We start from the raw sequence: 16,680 nt of genomic DNA on the forward strand, positions 1-16,680 counted from the left end.
TTAAGGGGACCATTACGTCACGTGACTTATCACATGATCGTTTTCGCGCCATTTCCAATAGTCGTGTTATCATGCCAAAAGCTCAGCCTCACTGAATATTGTGTGTAGACATTCTGCCCAGCTTCTCTTATATTTTACTTCAATTCGTGGTGGCAATATGTCTTTCTTCGAGGAAAGTGACTATGAAAAGAAACGAAATATTGCAATTGCAACAAACCAGGAGATGTTCGCTAGCCTTTTTCCTGAAGGAGTTCGATCTTTGTACCCGCCACCACTAACTCCTTCGCAGCCTTCGATCAAGAAGAACAATGTGGAGCGTAGACAATCCAAAGTTCCATTACCCAGAAGACGACTTCCTAAACGTCAGTGTAGATCCTTCGTCGGAAAATATGACTCAGAGAAAGGTGACGACGAAGAAGACATTGAGGAAGAAGATGTTCGCTCTCCAAACACTCTTAAAATTAAGTTGTGGCCTTCGCGCAAGTCCAAGTTGCCAAGTTCATCTGGAAGCGAGGATTCAGACAATTCACCGAAGCGAAAGCGACCGGCTCCAAAACGACCACCCATGCTTCCTGTCGAAATTACCGAAGACGATTTAATTCTGGTGGCAGAACGTGTGTGTGACAAAAATTATGATCAGACGAATGGAACCTCGTGTCATCAGTGCCGTCAAAAAACGGACGATTTAAAGACAGTATGTCGTAGCTTGAGTTGTATTGGAATACGCGGGCAATTCTGCGGACCTTGCCTCAAGAATCGGTACGGGGAAGACGCTAAGAAAGCCCTGATGGATCTTAAGTGGCAGTGCCCTCCGTGTCGCGGAATTTGCAACTGTAGCTTTTGTATGAAGAAACGAGGTCGAAGATGCACTGGTATCATGATCCATCTAGCCAGAGAGCGCGGATTCAAAGATGTGAAGTCCTTCTTAGGTGATTGACATTGACTAAGCGATTAACTTAAATATTCAGATTAGCTATTTTTCGATTTACAGTGAAATTTTTGTCTGGAAGATTCCTTTCTACTTTTAACTGAACTGATTGCTACAAATTTCGTTTGCATTGAATTTATTTTCTGAGAAATTGGAGGCTGAGAATTAAAATTATTAGTGTGTAAATCAATCTCCCTGGATGATACGCTCGATATTTCTGCGAGAACTTACCAGTACTATTCATTTTTAACTATGATATATTTTATATACGATATAGCAAACTTGATTTTTTAATTTACATTTATCTACGCATTGGACATAGCAGTATAAAGTCAAGAATTGCTTGTGTTGGAAATTATTCTTACCCAGTTTACGAAGTGAATACATAGCCATTGTTAACTGTAAGACTAGATGTCTAGTGCATGGTTAAAGTACGTTTCTTAGTTTTATGGCTATTGCATAAAACTGTGCCAAAGGAGCACTTGAGTGTGCACTTGTTGTGTTTGTAGACTTCTCTCATTCTCAACAAAAACAAATAGAAGCTCACTGGCCTTTATTGATTGTAATTTGAAATTTAGGAAATGGTTAGATCACTCAGGTTGTCATTAAACTTGCAAAGGAATGTTTTGTCTGTTGTGGTGTTAATGGCTAAACCCCAAGACCTCCTCTTGTCAAGGGCACTAAAATGATTAGATAAGGCTTACAATGGAGAAAGTGTACTCTTGAGACACACCAAAGATAATGGTGTAAAACTACCCAAATGTTGAAGTCAGTTTGGAGGTTGTGATGCTCCTTAAATCCAGAGCCATTTTTGAAAGTAATGTGTGTTTTTAAGAACTGATATAATTGAGTGAAAAATAAGCCCTGCTTTGAGGATGGTGTTTCTAAGGCTATTCTGAGAGACCTTCGAGATCTATCCCAAGCTAAATGTGTGATGGCAGGATTTCCTTTTGGGGAATGTACAGAACTGCTGCATGTGCCGGAATGTAATTTTTGGTGTAAGAGATTTGGAATCCAGGGAAACCTGATCTAGATATTTATTTGCAGATATTTTTTTGGCAAAATTTTTGTAATTCAGGTTACAAGCATAAAAGAACAGTAAAAAAAGTTACCAATTTATACCTTGTATTACAGTTAATGAACAATTAATTTTCAATAAAGAAGTTCAGTTGTTGAGTCTGGCAGGAGGAGAAAACCTAGTACAAAATCTTTAGAGGTTGGTTTCTCTGTTTTAGCATGAGATTCCTTCTTAATCCACTCACTATTGGATGTTTCATATATTTTGATAAGAGAAATAAGCAACCCTCCAGTATTAGTACTAATTACTATTTTATCAAGCACCAATGATGAAGTGAAATGAGAAGAAATGAGAGAGAAACTTCTATGTCAAGGTGAGATGTTCCTGAAAACAGTTTGATTATGAAAACCTAATAAGTTTGAAGAATGACTTCCCTACCATCCATGTCAATGTTGACTTGTGTTTTGTGATTTCAACAAGTATATAACTCAACGATAGCAGCTAATTGTGATTCACAATTAAAACGGTCATCCATATTAATGCACACTTGCTATACACATGCATTTATGTACAGAACAAGTGCCTATGAGATATCTCCAAAATTAAGGATACTTGCACTGAGAGTTTAACCCCAGTCGCTGTTGCTTTGCAAGAGTAAATGAAGAAACAAAAACTCCCAGTGCCAGGCCTTTGACAAAAAATTAGTCTCATCCCAACACAGAATTACTTTTCACATAGCTTTAGGATAATTAATCTACTTGCTCATATCATCAATCATTCAACTGTTCATTGGAGCTTTAGTGCAATTAATCTCCCTTGCAGCTGTTGCTGGTGCTTGTCTCTAAATGTCTCCTTTCCTCTGCCCACAACTATTGTAGAGAAGGAACCTGGAATGATACTTTCGAGCTAGATAATAAAACAGAGTGAAATTAATTTAAGTAACATAGTATACAACAACTCCTTTCGAAAGAGGATAACTGTGATAAAAATACAACCTGATTTTACTGGTAACCTCAGTATTTCCATTGGTGTTTTCTATTCATAATTTGACATAAATTCTTATAATTTAAAGGCTCAAAATTTAATGATTGATAGTTCATTTGCACTCCTTTCACAGGTGGTAACATCAACTCTGAGTTTTCATGACTGTTGTCAGTCTTCATTTGTCACATAATTTTACGACCAAGGATTGAGTGATAAGTCAAAGGACATCAAGAAAAGTTTCACATTCACAGGAGGGTTGAGCAGACTTGGGCATAAACATATATAAACAGAAGAGGGAAAGAAAAAGTTAATTTTTGTGCAGGCTGTTTACAAATTCTGACACATGCAAATCCCTGTCAAGAATATAGAAGTAAATCCTAGGCATCACTACATTTCACATTTCAAGCGACTTTCAAAAGACCATAAAAAATATGAAAGCCACTCTACTAATCCCAACTGGAGTTGCTTAGCTTTTCACTTTTCTGAAAAAACAAATATATTTTCAGTCATAAAACAAGTTACAAAACGTAAATATCGTTCCTCTTGATGCCTTTCCCAGTGTCACCGATGCCTTTCCTGATGCCTCCGTTGGTTAATATATTGTTACAGTCAAAGCTGTATGAACAACGAATTATAATTGTGGGAAATTGTAGCAAATGCTGTTGGAAAAATCATGCGTGTTTCATTTTAGTCATTTTGAACTGAACAAAGAATTAAAAATTTAGTCATATCTTGGTAGCAAGATTTCCCTTGCACCCTTCCTAAAACTGGAAATGTTAGATGCCTGACGTATTGATAATGGTAATTTATTCTACATATCCACAGTCCTATTAAAAAGACTGTTTTTAAAAGTAGTAGTTCTAGCATAGTTCTTCTTGAGTGTAGGTTCATCCCTTTATCGGTATCATCGATGCCTTTCCTGATGCCTCCGTTGGTTAATATATATAGTTACAGTCAAAGCTTTGGGTAATATGTCGCATGCCGTGGTCATCATCTGACTTCAAAATATGGCTCTCCTCTGAATTTTTCCCAATTGGTGATGTACTTAGCTGTTTGAGACGACCATACAACAGTACAGTAATATATTTGGGCAGTGATATCCTTCATACCCCTGCATGTCCTTTTGACAAGACCAAGAATCTTGTTTGCTTTACCAGTTATTTTGTCAACATGGGCATTACAGGACAACTCGTGACTGGTAAATAGGCCAAGGTCAGAAAATTCAGAAGTTCCCCTCGGATGTGATTGTCTATTCGTGAGTCAAAATGAAGTATTATACATGGTGTTTCACCGCTGACCGCTCACATCTCAGACGATTTTTCTTTCCAACTTGTCGCCCGTGATGTACTAACTTACTATCGCTAAATTTGATCAGTACCTTATTGCACACGTCGATGTTTTTTACCATCTTTGTTGTGTATCGCAGACGAGTGGCAGAAACATTCCTCTGAAGGAGCGTGCCTTTCGTGATCCTCTACCGTTTCAGAGATCCTTTAGCAGATAATGAGTACAAGAGCTACATCAACAGCTTTTTCAGACTTTGTTCTGGCAGGTTGTTCACTGTATGCAGCGTTGAATGTCCGCGAGGTGTCTGGTTCTGCGGCATTGGGTATGGTTTGTGTTGCAATAGCTGCCTCTCTCGGAGTTCTAAGGTTTGGGGTTGTCTTCCCGAACATTCAGTCAAAAGTTATTCAATTGCATAAACTTTTAACATGGATTGCAGCAGTTTTAGGTAGGATTTCTTCCACAAGTTGTAATGAAATATATTAAAGTTCACACGGCAACCAGGTGGACAATCAGACATAGTTTGAAGCTACACTGGTTTGCAGATTTAATGAATGTAACCGAAGAAGTTACAATTCATAGACCCAACGTTTCGACACTCCTGTCTAGTGCCTTCATCAGGGGTGATCTAAACGCTGCAACAAGAGGTCCTTTTATATGATCACTAATTAGCGGCCTTTTTTTTTCTGACGAGGTGTAAATAGGCGTCAGGAAGCAGACCGCCATCGTCACGATTTAAAGGAGCGTGGGCGGAGTTTATGTGCCAAGCCTCCAAACAAAGGCGCTGGTGGTAACGCCGATTAGTAGTGATAATTTTAGAATTATCCCACCCAATTGTATGGTTGGTTAGGCAAGTATGCTCCGATAAAGCTGAATTTTCCTTTTTGCAAAGAAAAACCGCTTTTTGGTGCTCTTTTAACCGTGTACCAAACTGGCGTTTGGTCTGTCCGATGTATTCGTTATCACAGTCATTGCAAGGAATAGAATAAATGGCGTCGGTTCGTTGTTCTTTCGTGACAGGATCCTTAGGTTTGGCGAAAATATGCCCCAAAGTCTGAAAAGGTTTTTGAGCAACTTTAACGTTGTGGCTATTCAAAATTCTCTTGATGGGTTCAGTAACACCCTGTATGTAAGGAATAACAGCAAAACCAGTCGCTGGTTCCCTTTCATCAAGAGCGTTACTATTCGTAACTGGTTTTTGGCAGTTGCAGCGTTTAGATCACCCCTGATGAAGGCACTAGACAGGAGTGTCGAAACGTTGGGTCTATGAATTGTAACTTCTTCGGTTACATTCATTAAATCTGCAAACCAGTGTAGCTTCAAACTATGCCAAGTTGTAATGAGTTACAAAACTCAATAATTTTAAGAGTAACCCTCTGCACTTTCCCACGAGAAGTTTAGTTCGGAGGCTTATGTAAAAAAAGTATCAAATGCCTTTTGGTTACTGATTTTGATGTGAAAGTTCTTTTGATCAAATCCTGGTGCACATCCCTTCTGACAGGGTTTCGGTCGGTAGGGACAAGCACTTCCCACTGCATTGCTCATCTGCACAAGCAGATAGTCTGAAACAGGCTAGGATCCACATCACTTTAATCTCTTCCTGATTGTACTGCAAGCAAGGGTTACAAGCATGTAAGAAAATAAGTTGAAAAAACACTGACTAAACCTTTCAGCCCCCTCATGTTGGATAAAGTAACGTCCATTTTTCACAATTATTTTTCCCTGCTGATGTTGCTCAGAGTTTACATTAGTGACATAAACAGAAACAACCTAGTAGTTTTATCAAGCATCCTAACCAACATAATATTGCAAAACACAAAATGCTTTTCATGGGGAATTTCTCAACTTGAGCTTGCAGACTATTCTTTTAAACTTTAAAATCTGAAGAAACAAATTGTAATGCAACTTTGTTTCCTGCTTTATAGGTATTCCTCTTATTGGAGCAGGATTTTGTTTTCATCACCACAAACCTGCTAATGCTAAGTGCCATCTGGTGAGTTCTGTCATTGCTCTTGTCATCTCCTCAGTCCACAATCCAATGGAAGAGATGTTGACCAAGATAGTTAGTACCCTAGCAGTGTTGGGAATAATTTTTGTCACATTCATGAGTTCAAACTTCTATGCAACTGTTGGAGGTCTTGCTTATGGATTAGCAAGTGCAGTTGAGTCCCTCAGTTTTCTTGGTTTACCTGGTGTTGACTGGTTTCATTACATATTGGCTGGTGGAAATCTCCTTTTGATGTATGGTTTTATCAAATAGAACCATGATTTGAAAAAAAAAATACAAGAACAAAAAAAAAAAAAAACTTGGGCAACAAAGCCGAGGCATTTGAGCCTGTGCCAATGAAGCTTCAAGGGTGAGAGGAGACAGGTTTTGTCATTTCCAGTTCAAGAGAACAACAGAGCAACCAATAATGGCAACCAGTGATGTCCTATTCTCACAACTGACATGTTTTGTACAGCACCAAAGTCTGTTTGCTGATAAAACAGTCTAAGATGAGAGGGACTACTCCTAATCAGCTGGAACCAGTTGTCAGTATGAATTAATTAGGGAGCCTCTTACATGTTAGCAACATTAATATATGAAACAAGCTCAGTGGCTCCCATCTGTGTTATTCCTCTGAGATCAGTACTTTAAAATTCTTCTCTAAACAAAGTCTTAAAACTGTTTCTTTTGGTGGATCAGAGTGTATTTAATGCTGGAGAATTAAGACATGGTACACTTAATTGCTTTTTTAACCTAGTGATTGTGAATTCATTAACAAAAATAAAATTAACTCAAAGTAAACTCTTACTCTGGTTTATGACATTTCATTGACTACCCTGACTGCGTTTCTTTTTTTAATTTGAATGACCACAGGAAAATCTATGGATGTCAGACACCCCAGCAATCCTGTAACAAATCAATCCAATTGATGTAACATCATGTAGCTGTTAAAGTTCTCATCTTCAGTAATTATTGAATAAAAGAAATAATTAAAGAAAGTAAGGAAGAGGTCACTGAGCATCAGACACAAAACTAAGCCCAATTCAAGTCTCTACAAATCTATCAGCAGTATAATTTGTTGAGTTTACCTCACAACACACTCACTTGGGCATGGATTGCACTTGAGATAAGTTTATAACTCCTTTAGGAAAAGACACCACGATTACAAACAAAAACGTTTTAGTCAAATAAGTTGGGTCACACTAGTGCGAGGTAACTTTCACTGTTTTGGCACATGGAGAACTGAAGAAAACGAAAACAATTTTTTGTTTTCTTCAGTTCTCCAAAAAATGCTGAGCACAAGTAATTGAACCATCTGACTGAATTTCACTTCAAAAATATTTTAAAACAGTGATTGCAGCACATGGGCAGTCTTGTCCATGTTGGCATGTATATTGCAGTTTCATGGCATAGAGTATGGATACCAGAAAACACTGATTGGAGAGCAGTAAGGAGGTAAACTAAACCAAATCAAGTTGCACAAGGGAAATGTTTCACAAATAGAAAATGCAAAATATCTCCACACTATTGCCTTAAAATGACATGCACACTGCACCTTGCAGGGCAACAAAATTATCCAAAAAAACAAGGCAAACTTTTGCTTGTAGATAAAGGTTTGTTTTCTGAGAAACTCAAAGGAATACACAGGGTATTTTGACCAGTGTCAACTTAAAGTAGAAACTTAAGTAACATAGAATCAAAAATGTAGATGCAACAGGTAAACCTTCAAATAAATAAACATTCCATGTGACCTTTCATTGCTTGCATGTAAATACACTTTATTTTATGCCAAAACTCACTTGCTGCTATTAATGACTTCTGTTAATCTTTGTTGAATTTTTTTCCGGCCCAGTCCTGTAGTTTTCTAAGTTATGGTTACCACTATTTACATACAGTTTGGGTATTCACAATACAGGTCTCTATCATTTGGTCTAAATATTAAATTGTACCATTTAACAACATTATGGACACTGGTTTACCGAACCCAACCAGAGTAACAGTTAAGATGAAATCTGAAAATATATTTTGCTGTCTTTCACTTTTAAAAGTATATTTACCTCAAAAGTCATAAATTAATTTGTCTGATCACGGTAGTAGCCTGTAGAGAGATGATAATAGAAAAAGGATTGGCAGCAAAAAGATACTATTCTTTCCAACTAACCTTTGCTGCCAATAAGAGATAGACAACTGGTTAACAGTACTGACGTTTAACTCAAGCAAACCGGCTGCTTAAATAGTGAACAAATATTGCCTTGAAGTACAATTCATTTTTGCTCAAATTTGTTTCTTGTAAGAAGACCATGTTTTCTTAATAATTAGAGTGATTTTCAAGAGCTCTCTTTTATATCTGTGGGAAAATAATATACTACTCAACAGAATCATGATGGTACACATAAGTCTGAAGAGATGCAAATTATATTTAAAGATAAATACCAAATTAACATGAGCATCACACAAATACTGGTTACAGTACGTTGATAAATTAAGATACAGATGTTAAACTAATCTATGTTCACTGCATCTTCTTAGCAAAATTATTTCTCATTTTCTGAGCTTGGGATTTGAAAGATAATCATTCTCAACTTTATTGTATTTGCATCCAGCATTCTGTTGCATTCCATTGGGTCCAAAAGTACAAGATCATGATGACTGCTTTCCTGCAAATCACTCGTGAATTCTTGTTGATGAACTTCAGGTTTGATAAGCAAGTCACTGAATGGGCTTCGTAACATTAGGAATTTCACATTGAGGTTGACTTTGCCTTTCTGTACAAGTTGATAGGTCAAGACCCTCTGTACACTTTTCTCATTTCCAACCACAGTTGCTTTCACCACCCACTGTTGACCCAGAGCATTGAATCTACTGCTTTCATAACAGAGTTGTGGGATAAAGTCATCTGAACGGTATGGCTTGAGCTGTAAGTCTACAGATGTTAGGAAGATGGTTAACCTGTATTGGTTAGTAGGAATGCATGCAGTGCTTAAAACAAAGTGCTGTGCAAATGAAGTTGTTTGTCTCAACAATAACTCTCTTAGTATGTTCCAGGGGTCACAGTGTTAATTAAGTACTGTGAAAAATGTTGGTCTCACCATGGATTGATACAAACCGAGCCTGAAAAATGGCCAACAGTCAACACAATCAGTAAAGAATATGACTAAATTTAAAAAAGCAAACACACAAACCAATGCATCGCATTTATGATTATAGTCACTATGATTAGAGCTTGATCAACTGCAACTAACAGGTTGATTAATCAAAGAAGAAGAAAAGAAACTAACATACCTAATAATGGAAACAAAGAGTTGTTAACAAAGAACTGCTTGTACATAATATTGTCACAAAGCAAACATTGAGAACAAATCTTAAAAATCCCTACAACAATATCAAAGGAGCAATAATATTAACCATTTATAGCAATCTTTTCAAAGGACAGCAAGTTGAGAATGTTTTGGAAGAGATCCTGCTCATCTTTATGATTCCTATCTATGACTTCTAGTGACTCCATCAGCTGCAGTCCAGTCATGTTGGGGTGATCACACTTATCCTCATGATCCCTGAGCTTGTGAAATGGACCCTCCCACAGGCAACCTATCCTTTTAAACTTGCAACACACAGGCCTGAAAAAGCATAAGACACTAATCAAAGCTGAAATGCAAAACATCCAGTTTTAAAATTTGGTAAAAGCACAAAATAGAGAGCCTTAACAAAGAGAATTGCTGAAAGACATAACAATATAAACATTAGTATGGTGCATGTTGCTGAAGGAAGATTTCCCACCTGCCGAGAGAAAGCAAAAGAAAGTCAATGTAGAAACATCCAAATGTTTTGATGAAGTCCCCTTAGTTACTTTTGAATCAAATTCCATGAAATCTGTCTTTTGGGGTCATTTGATCTTGATTGGGCCTCTTAGCTGTTCTATGACTGTTGTGGCTAAATATATCTTAGTTTGCCCCTAAACTGACTCAAGTTCTGAATCTGCACATTTACAAAATTCAAAGATTTTGAAATTTAAGTTTGAGAGGGTGAATTGTGAAATGTTTCAAATTTGTGTCACATTACCTGTGATTGGTCAAAACACAGACTCTAATTCTTTTGTTTTAACTCAAGAAGTGATTGCGTAAAAAATACTGGCAAAATACTCTCAGCTGTTCTAGGCATTCAGTTGGCAAAGCAAAGCGCGGTAGCAAACAGCACAAAAGTAGCATAAGACCAAAGAAAAATCAGGGAGGTTTGGGTTGGGTTTGTTGACCAACCTGTCTCAAAGCTTGCATCAGCAAAAGTAACTATTTTGCATTATTTTACAGACTGAATGCCTTCACAGACTATCTCTGCTTAAGTTATTGCACCATGGATATATACTTATGCCTGAACATAAATTCTCCAGCCAGTGTATCCAGACACTAATTTGTGTGCCTATTCACATTGCAGTTAGTTTAAACCCTGTGCTTTATTAGTGGTAAAACATCCCCTGAAGCTTGACAATGGTGATCTTACTTATTTTAATGAGTTAACTTACTATTGCCACTAAGTAAATAATTTACTGAAATTCCTTCCATGTTCTGAATCTCATTTCCCTAAAGTTATATTCACCTAAACAAAAATATTTTGCGGTAACTGAAGGTTTAGCCATAACCCTTGTAACCAGGAAAATTACATTTGGTGACTGTACATACTGTTATCAAATGACCACATTAAAATATGAGCACTGGGTGGATAGCTGAAAGTGAAACTGTCATCTTAACATCTGTAACCACTTTTTAAAGACCAGTTCCTCCCCAGGTAGTGGTATGAACATACTGAGAATTACCAATCAAGAAAACAAAGCACTTGTGCCCAGATGTTTACCATAAGTTCTGACCATTTATCCCTCCTTTCCCACCCCCAAGAAAAAGGTCTCATATTGTTTTTCATTTGGACTTAGCAGTATTCCAGTAATAGGTAGATCTCCCTGTACCCTGCCCCAAAGAAAAAGAAAAATTAAATGTTACACTCAGTGCCCACTATGGCTGGTAGACAGATAAGGAAAAGAAACTACCCCTATCATGTGAGCTTCCATCAACGAGTTTTTGTGAACCATAAGACCCCCACTCCTACACACAAAAATGCCCCCACCCATATTAGCCCCCTGCTTTTGAGCCCTGGTAATTGACAGCCCCCAGGGGGACCTACCAATGCACTTGTGATAAGTTTGCACATTTCCAAGTACAAAATGTACAGAAATATATTATTTTACAGTTTAACAGCAGGCGTATATAGAACAACTTTACAAGCTAACAAGTTGTGAGCACAAGGACTTATGCACAATTTAAACACAATCAATGTAGAAAAAGCATAATTAATATTATCCTTACGGTTATTTTAACATCTCTACTCACGAACACATCAACACAAATGTGCAAAATATTAAAGTATGATTCTTGTGGCACTTCACTTCTCGAATCTTTAAAAGTCACATCATATGCTGGTTTTATTGGTTCTGAAAATTTCATTCTAGTGACACAGCTAATTTCAGAGACAAATTAAAATTAAGAGATTATATTGCTTTTCAGTCAAACTCTGTAACACTGCAAATTCATGTATACAATATCGATCATTGGTATGAAGTTTTCCAACTTGTTTGGAACATCTCTCTTAGTGATTCAAGTAGTCAAAGCCATAAGAAAGACCAAAGTTTCCCAGCCAGAATTTAATGGAAATATATTGTATGTTTCCATTAGTAAGGTTAGAAATGTTACATAATGATGTAAGTAAAAAGGACAAAAGGTTACTGATATGTGTGGGTAGAATAGGAGGCATGATTCATCAGTATGTCAGTTTCCAAAGTCCGTTTTTTATTTACTAGGAGTAGCCTGACCGTCCAATTAAAGGGACACTGTCCAATCATTAATGGGGTCAGTCTGTTTTTTGAGAGAAAAGAGTTTGCTTCCATAGTGGCAGGTTTTTCAATTTGAAGAAAGCTTAAAGTGTTCTTTTTCAGTTTCTTATGTTCCCAAAGAAACCATTGTTAGCTCCATCTTTATTTGCCACCACCTATTGTGGGCTCTCCGTCCTGTCAAAACACTTAAACAGTTGATTAATATCCAGATCAATGGAGTATTTCATTTTGACAACTTTTCTTCTGCTCTGTGAATCTTTTGGCTCTTTGGTGTTCCTGTGAACAATGCCAATCTCTATCTGATGCATGAACCATGTGACAGATCATGATGAATTTGGATGATAAAGTTATCCACAATTCAATTAACCAGTGCCAGCCAAATCACAATGCAGCTGATAACTTGTTACAAAACAAACTACACCATGCCAAAAACAATTTGTGCAATTGTGAAGGATTTCTGTTTTCTCCAAAGAGGGCTGGGAGCCAGCTATCAGGTATTCATGGTAGTGTTCTTTTCCCTGTTCTTCCCTTCTCTTTGATAACATAATGTTTTTTATATCACAAAGAGTAGTCCACTTGTCATGGGGAAAGGCAATTGACAGGTAGGTGTTCTTGTCTGCCTCATAATATGGAAACTTCTGTCCCATCAGATTTGTGACCATTTAACTACACCTTACTAGTCTTCTAGCAATGAGGTTGATCAGATGTCACCTTATGAAGATGTGAGTTCTGCCATGATTGGTTTTATTTTCTACAGTTGTGATTAATGCATTGTGAGAATGTGTTCTCTCTGCAGGCTACTGTTTTAATGCTCTCTTTTTTGTTTCTTGTTTGTGGGAATTTGATGATATGCTTCTGAAATTTCTATCCCATGATCCCACTAATGATGCAAGGGTGAATTTCCATGTGAATTACCTCCTTGCTTTCCCCTGCCTGTGTAACAATAAGGGTCATGTTCAATGAATGTAACCTTAACCTTATTCTTAAGTGGGTGGAAGTCTACAGTTGTAGAACTGTACAGGAGAGCCCTAATACAGTAAACCTCTGAAGGAACATATTGTCAATTAAACACACCAATCACAGCTGTTAAAAACTGATCAATCGCAGCAGAGCATGATGCCATACAGGGTCATACCATAATGCAATGCAAGTCGATTGCACCACAATCAAATTGCTTAATTCTCATCTTATAGATTGACAACACTGGTGATAAGATCCACTTTGGAATTTCAAATGAAACAAAGTCACCAAAAAAGTTTGGATAATACATTACCCATACTGACATTAAGGCCTTGCTGAATAAATAAAGCATATCCCACTAAATTTAAAGGGCAAAACACTGAGTCATCATTTCAACTATTTTATTTCATACTTTCAATCAAATATTGTTAATGAATCATTAACACTGAATCAATATTTATACATACCAAAGCAATCAATACACCACTAACTATCTAGGTTTCTAGTTATAGTGCTCATCTTAAGTCCAAAAATCATTTAATGTCTATATGAATAACCATGCAATAGCCATTCTCTCTATTGCTCAAAATTATGACATGTTAATTTACAACAGATTATTACATTTTTTGCAGTATGATATCAAGATAACTGGTGATACTACAAAAACACCTAGCTTACTTCTTTGAAAGTTGTAAAATTGAAATTAAGAATATGTTCCACAGCACTTATTGTTTGCAGAATGTGCGCTGGATGGAGAGGGAAATACCAAGCAAATGGAAGAGAAGCTTTGCCTGTATTCGAAATATTGGGGCTTCACACATAAATCCCTTCCAACCCACATGCCTTTACACAATAAGAGATCAAAGCAAACAAAGTATCGTTTTCACTACTTTATTTCACCACACATAACTTAAAATCAAAAAATATTAAGGGCTGCAAAAGATGAAGAAATCAACAACAGTAAAGCAATAATTCAACCCAAAGAAACATTTTAATACATTGAAGAGCCAATACTGATACAAATACAAAGTTCACTTACCTGTTTAAACATTCCTTCTCCTCATGGTTTTTCAAATGGCTCCGTGGCAGTTCATGATTGCAGTATGGGCATTCTGCAGGAAGTTCTGAGATAGCTTTCTCAACTGCTAAGTTACGTGAACAGATATTGCGATTGATCTCTGTTCGACAATTGGGACATGATGACTGCTCATTTTTCAATCGGCTATCAGCCAAGAGATGTGTGAAGCATGAGGCACACATCAGGTGTCCATTTCGGCACTGAATCAAAAATCAAACTCAAGTTAATAAAAACAGAACAGGGTGTATTTTGCACACCTTCCATAAGATAATTTATTCTTATATTATGACAATAAAGCTGGAGAATGCCTCTCCATAAAAGTGGCTGAAATTTAGAGTGCAGCATTAAATGATCATGAATTTCTGACCCACTCCACCTTTAAAACCATAATTTATCCTGGGTAATAATTAAAATTTAATTAATAGTTTCAGGGATGACCCACAAAATTCACTGGTACACAAAAGTGCTAATGGTGTTATTAACCACAAATAGTTCTAAAATCAGAGAAAGGGGTTGTCAGAAGAACTCGATTTTCCTTGCTGCAGTTAAAGTAAACAAGAAGTTTTCACCACCTAGTATTATAACCAAAAGTCACATCGAATAAACTTTCTTCAGCTGACATTGATGTAGACTGATTGAAATGTTTGCACCACAGGAGACAATTCCTTTCTGATGAAAATAATAAGTTTGTTGGGGACCGTAAGTGGCCACGAAACTAATATAATCTATAAAGAGTGATAAAAGAAGTAAAACCTTCACCATGGGAATTAAATTTTCAACGCCTCATGAAATCGATTCTTCACATAAATAATTGAGTATGACAGAATCTTAATGAAGCGTTGGTACGTACTACATCGATTTCTTCAGAGACAACGTATTTCTCATATTATATAAATCTCTCACCAATGAAACAATAACAATGACACATAAACGTAGAGCTAACAAAATGAGCTTCCTAACAGACGCGAATCGACACAAAATTCTCTAGAAAAACTACAAGTCACACGATGGTGTGGTTGTTGCGTAGTGCAAATTTCGAAAACGTAACGTAACCACTGTCCGTACTTTCGGCAAGATCGCAACACACTTTGACCTTTGAGTATAAAACTAACCTTGTTGACAAGCACGGCTGTGCAAATAAAGAAAAAAAGAGATTATCTTTACAATACAAAAACCTACGATGGGGTGTAATCGTTGACACAGAGTTACTTGTATATAGATAATAACAAAGCGCAAAGGCAATGCAGGTATTAAACGAGGCAACCAGAATTGACATCACCGAAATGAATTATATTTTGAATCCTAAAAGACCAGATTATTGAAGTTAGCAATAGTTACCATTGGACCAAACAGCTTGAGATTTCATCCCTCCATTTAATTAATTTTATTCCTACCTGAAAAACCGATTGTTGGTGGGTAAATCAAGGCAAACTGTACAGCTAAGGATGTCGTTTAAACGAGCCTCCAATTTTACAAGCCGCTCGCTTTTTCTGTCCTCCCTTATTTTGCTTTCTTTAACGGAGGTTTTTTTTCGATGTGTTTCTTTTTTCAGATGTATCTTCCACCTGTATGGAGCCTTCGGCTTCTTCCTCTGACATACTCCCCTTTTTGATACAAACTCCGACGCCCTTAAAAACACCGCTAAAATCAACCGATCGATTTGTTTTGGTATGATCACTTGATGATATGATGTAATGTTTACTTCTCTGCGCCTGCGTCACAATCACATGGAACAAGTTCAATCGTTCCATTTAAGGTAAATACTCGTCACGAGACTTTCACGCGCAATTTGTAAACCCTCATGAGGAATGAGAATGCACCACTATGCATGAAGAAATTAATGGAGAAGAAAAAATTGGTTTATGTTTGACCAAGTAGTATATTACTTTACATCACTTTCAATTATCAGTGATGGGGAAATAAAGTATCCTCCAGAACCATACACTTTTTATCTTCGCTTATGAACAAGTTATGGACATTGCCAGCATTTTGATACTCAATAGTGTAAGCATAACCATTCAAAGTAATGTTCACGTCTGGTCGGAAAGTTAGTGTTACAAGTCAGTGATTTTGAATCTTGCTCAGCAGCCAAGCCTTTAAACCTACTATCAAAAGTCTTATCCTTGCCTTTTTCTTCTGCTCTCTTGGCGGCCGTTCAAAAGGCATTTTCTCAGTGATATTAATCTCTATTAATTAATATGAATCTAAGACATTGATTACTAAGAGGTCTGTACTGGGTAACAGGCCAGGGTACATAAATATTATTTTTCCTTTTCTTTAAGATTGAGGCAATTTGTTCAGCATAGTAAGGTCATAAGACTTGGGTAGAGCCACTGGCTATTCACCATGTTAATGCATTTTAATTGCGAAATTACTTTTAGTATTACTGCTTAGGTGTCATGTGCATGTGTCATTAGTATTATTTCTAGCTTTTAACTTTGTTGGACTAACGTGTTGGGGATTTTCAAAAAGCACAAAAACTACTCAAAAAAAAATGTTGAACTGGATTGGATTTTGTTTCATCTTATTTAGGTTTTACCCCAAACTTGTGATCATATACCCTAAA

The 16,680-nt window shown here is 36.9% G+C and overlaps 3 protein-coding genes across 4 annotated transcripts; 2 read left to right on the forward strand and 1 right to left on the reverse strand.

The window, feature by feature from the left end:
• Nucleotides 1–56: 56 nt before the first annotated feature.
• LOC131790855 (cell division cycle-associated protein 7) lies at nucleotides 57–1,544 on the forward strand. Its single transcript, XM_059108105.2, has one exon. It carries the CDS (start codon nucleotides 158–160, stop codon nucleotides 935–937), a length of 780 nt encoding a protein of 259 aa, XP_058964088.1. The 5' UTR covers nucleotides 57–157; the 3' UTR covers nucleotides 938–1,544.
• Nucleotides 1,545–4,072: 2,528 nt separating this feature from the next.
• Nucleotides 4,073–7,825, forward strand: LOC131790856 (transmembrane protein 276). Of its 2 annotated transcripts, XM_059108107.2 has the most exons (3): nucleotides 4,073–4,662; nucleotides 6,140–6,207; nucleotides 7,075–7,825. In XM_059108107.2, the coding sequence occupies exons 1-3, from the start codon at nucleotides 4,434–4,436 to the stop codon at nucleotides 7,111–7,113; spliced, it is 336 nt and encodes a 111-aa protein (XP_058964090.1). In that variant the 5' UTR covers nucleotides 4,073–4,433; the 3' UTR covers nucleotides 7,114–7,825. The 2 variants fall into 2 exon arrangements, with proteins under 2 accessions (XP_058964090.1, XP_058964089.1); XM_059108106.2 differs by lacking the exon at nucleotides 7,075–7,825 and having other exon boundaries at nucleotides 4,080–4,662; nucleotides 6,140–7,002.
• Nucleotides 7,826–7,953: 128 nt separating this feature from the next.
• Nucleotides 7,954–15,298, reverse strand: LOC131790852 (zinc finger TRAF-type-containing protein 1-like). Its single transcript, XM_066163742.1, has 3 exons — nucleotides 14,076–15,298; nucleotides 9,607–9,818; nucleotides 7,954–9,124 (listed from the first exon to the last, which is right to left on the reverse strand). The coding sequence occupies exons 1-3, from the start codon at nucleotides 14,294–14,296 to the stop codon at nucleotides 8,736–8,738; spliced, it is 822 nt and encodes a 273-aa protein (XP_066019839.1). The 5' UTR covers nucleotides 14,297–15,298; the 3' UTR covers nucleotides 7,954–8,735.
• Between the last annotated feature and the right edge of the window lie 1,382 nt (nucleotides 15,299–16,680).

Source organism: Pocillopora verrucosa, chromosome 3 (genome assembly GCF_036669915.1).
Source record: "Pocillopora verrucosa isolate sample1 chromosome 3, ASM3666991v2, whole genome shotgun sequence".
NCBI classification, from domain to species: Eukaryota; Metazoa; Cnidaria; class Anthozoa; order Scleractinia; family Pocilloporidae; genus Pocillopora; species Pocillopora verrucosa.